This window comes from Lactuca saligna, chromosome 8 (genome assembly GCF_052625555.1).
Source record: "Lactuca saligna cultivar CGN05327 chromosome 8, ASM5262555v1, whole genome shotgun sequence".
Lineage (NCBI taxonomy): Eukaryota > Viridiplantae > Streptophyta > Magnoliopsida > Asterales > Asteraceae > Lactuca > Lactuca saligna.
In genome coordinates, this window is record NC_136424.1 from 94,537,056 (window position 1) to 94,539,982 (window position 2,927).

At 37.0% G+C, this 2,927-nt stretch overlaps 1 protein-coding gene across 1 annotated transcript; it reads right to left on the bottom strand.

Moving 5' to 3' along the window:
- Positions 1–232: 232 nt before the first annotated feature.
- LOC145011647 (sugar transport protein 8-like) lies at positions 233–2,508 on the bottom strand. Its single transcript, XM_078970383.1, has 4 exons — positions 2,350–2,508; positions 1,755–2,074; positions 899–1,522; positions 233–804 (listed from the first exon to the last, which is right to left on the bottom strand). The coding sequence occupies exons 1-4, from the start codon at positions 2,489–2,491 to the stop codon at positions 367–369; spliced, it is 1,524 nt and encodes a 507-aa protein (XP_078826509.1). The 5' UTR covers positions 2,492–2,508; the 3' UTR covers positions 233–366.
- Between the last annotated feature and the right edge of the window lie 419 nt (positions 2,509–2,927).

Genomic DNA, 2,927 nt, shown 5'->3' on the forward strand with positions numbered 1-2,927 from the left:
GATAGGAAGCTCATTGGATGGGTTTGGAGTTAGTCCCTCCACCCTTAGATGCACATTTTTGTTATGTTACGGATTTTGCATGTGAGTATTAATCAATGTCACATTTTTGTTATGTTACGGATTTAGCATCCATGTGAGTATTTATGAATGTCATTTTGTAATAAAATATAGCAAAAAATAAACATTAATAAACACAAACTAGTAAAAAGAACATAAACATAAACTACGAATCCACAAGTCTAAAAACATTTTATCCAAAAACACCACGAGGTCAGTAAAGAGTTCTGACAAAAATAAAAATAAATTTACGATAATATAAAAGAAAAAAAAAAATCTGAAACGACATAAAACATCCTACAATTATGATCAAGGCTTGTCGTGTTGATCAGGATCTTCCCTGAAGTATCTTTTCCAAAACCAATGCTTCTTCCATACCTTATCATTCATTTCATCTATCGAGACACCTTTGGTTTCCGGCAAAAACGAATAAGCAAAAATTCCCATTATCACAATCCACCCACAGAAGAAGAAGAAGATTCCAGCACGCATATGACAAAGTGTTGTTAGAAAAGCTTGAGCCACAATGAAGGTGAAGATCATGTTCATGCTAACAGCACAAAAGAAACCAGCCGTTCTGGTCTCTAATGGAAATATCTCACTAGGAATCAACCACCCTAAAGGACCCCATGACCATGCAAAACCAGATACGAAAAAGCATATCAAGAATAGCACTAGATATGAATACTTCTTTGGTAAAACATTCGTAGATTTTAAGAATGCTGCAAGTATTCCTCCTGTAATACTCTGTGAAATCAAACAATAAAAAAGAAAAGTTAAAACTCTTATAATATGATCAGTTAGGGTTAGGGTTTTCGGTTGAACGAAGACATGTACATACCTGTGCAATAAGCATTTGAATCGAAGCTTCAATAAGCAAGAACCTTCTTCCAAACTTATCAACCCCAAAAACTGCCACCAATGTAGCCAACACATTAACACACCCAGTAGTAACAGCCGACAATAGCGATGCATCACTCCCAAACCCCATTGTTTGAAACAAAACGGGTGCATAAAACATGATCACATTAATGCCAGTAAACTGCTGGAACAGTTGAAGGACCATCGAGACCACAAGCTGAGGTCGACTTGATCGCTTCATTAAGTTCTTGAATGGATGCTTGATTTGCTTAGCTATTTCCGTTGCATTTACTATTTCATCATATTCTTTTTGCACATCTTGAACCCCTCGGATCTTTTGAAGAGTTTCAAGCCCTTGTTGTGGATTTCCACGCTCAATAAGACTTGTAGGAGTCTCCACGATTAGTAAGGATCCAATTGCAAGAAAAAGAGCTGGAATGGCTGCACCACCTAATGAAATCCTCCATCCATGTGGGTGGGTTGCGGTGAAATAGTTAACGATGCTCGCACATAAGATACCCACCGTCACTAGCAGCTGGAAGCAGACGTTGAGGCCACCTCTATACCTTGCCGGAGCAATCTCTGATATGAACAATGGCACAGCCTGTATATATAAAAGTCCAGTACTGTTAAAGTAGTCCCAAAAAAACAATGTGTTTACCATAGCAAAGATTGTCACAAATCAGCATCACGATGTTCATAAATAAATAAAAAAGATTATATTGCTCGACTCGATATTCTTGTATAAATTTAAATTAGGGTGTAATTCAGCTTATGTTTTTTAGATATATAAATGTGGTTGATCGATGAAACTAATTAGGGTGTTATGTATTTACCTGGTTACCAAATCCAACTCCGGCGCCTAGAAAAAGCCTACCAAAGATGAGCATGGCGAGGTTCACGGCACATGCGGTGAGAATGACACCGCCCAGAAAGAACAACGACGCCAGTTGTATGGTGAGTTTCCGGCCATATCTCTTACAACATTTCGATGCGAAAAGACTGCAAACCACCGCCGCGAGGTAGAGAGAAGATGTGAAAAGCTGGAGATATTGATCGTCGAATTTGCAGTAGTTATCTTCTTTTGCATGGTGTTTTTTCACGTAAACATGTGGAAAAAACTCCTCCAAGAACTCATCCATGGATGTCACCCCTCCTACATAACAATAATCAAATTAAGAAATGATAAAAAATAGAAATGAAATAATTATTATGCGTGAAAAATCACGTCCGATCGGTGATCTATCAACTACCGATAATGCATTCGTCGAAATCTAAAGAAATGATGGTTTGAATCAGAGATCGATGGATCTTCCGATCCAATAATTCTTTAATCAATATATAAGGGTGCGTACGTAAGCTGTAAAATGAAAATGAAAGATTCTGGATGTAGCTTTAGGGTTTGTTATGAAAACGTAAACGAGGAAGGACCTGAAATGCCGATGTCGTAACCAAACATGAGGCCACCGAAGGCCGCGATGATGGAGCATACAAGTACTTGGGCGGTGAGCTTGGCTGGTATGTCACCGGGGCCACCGGAGCTGCTGCCGTTGACGCTCATTACGGCAGGCATGGTGTTAATTGTGATTGTTGTCTGTTGTGTGTGTTGTGTGTTGTAGTTTGTTTAGAGAAGCCGTACTTATAGATAGTAAGTGGAAACTTTCTGTGATATTATCCGAAAGTGTCAAATCCTTATCCCTTAAATTTCTCTACGTTTGCAACATGGATTAATCCATAGAAGGCAGTTCCAAAATGTTTCCGGATTAGATTAGATCTTATAGTTAATTACATTTTATGACCTTCAACTATTCATTCAGTTCCAAGTTTAGGATTTTGAGAACCTTAATTTTTATTGTAGTTTTCAAGTAAAAAGAATTATTTTTCTTCACATTTGTTTAGTATTTTAAAGGGATTTTTTTAACATGTGACTTAAGAACACATAACAACTATTAATTTAACTATTAGTTATAGAAAATATTATCATAATTAAATATAAAATATATTAATTA

Coding starts and splice junctions, on each gene's coding strand:
- LOC145011647 (XM_078970383.1), bottom strand. CDS start 2,491: ATGCCTGCCGTAATGAGCGTCAACGGCAGCAGCTCCGGTGGCCCCGGT. Junction 2,075..2,349: donor TTACGACATCGGCATTTCAG/GTCCTTCCTCGT, acceptor ATTGTTATGTAG/GAGGGGTGACATCCATGGAT. Junction 1,523..1,754: donor GAGTTGGATTTGGTAACCAG/GTAAATACATAA, acceptor TTATATATACAG/GCTGTGCCATTGTTCATATC.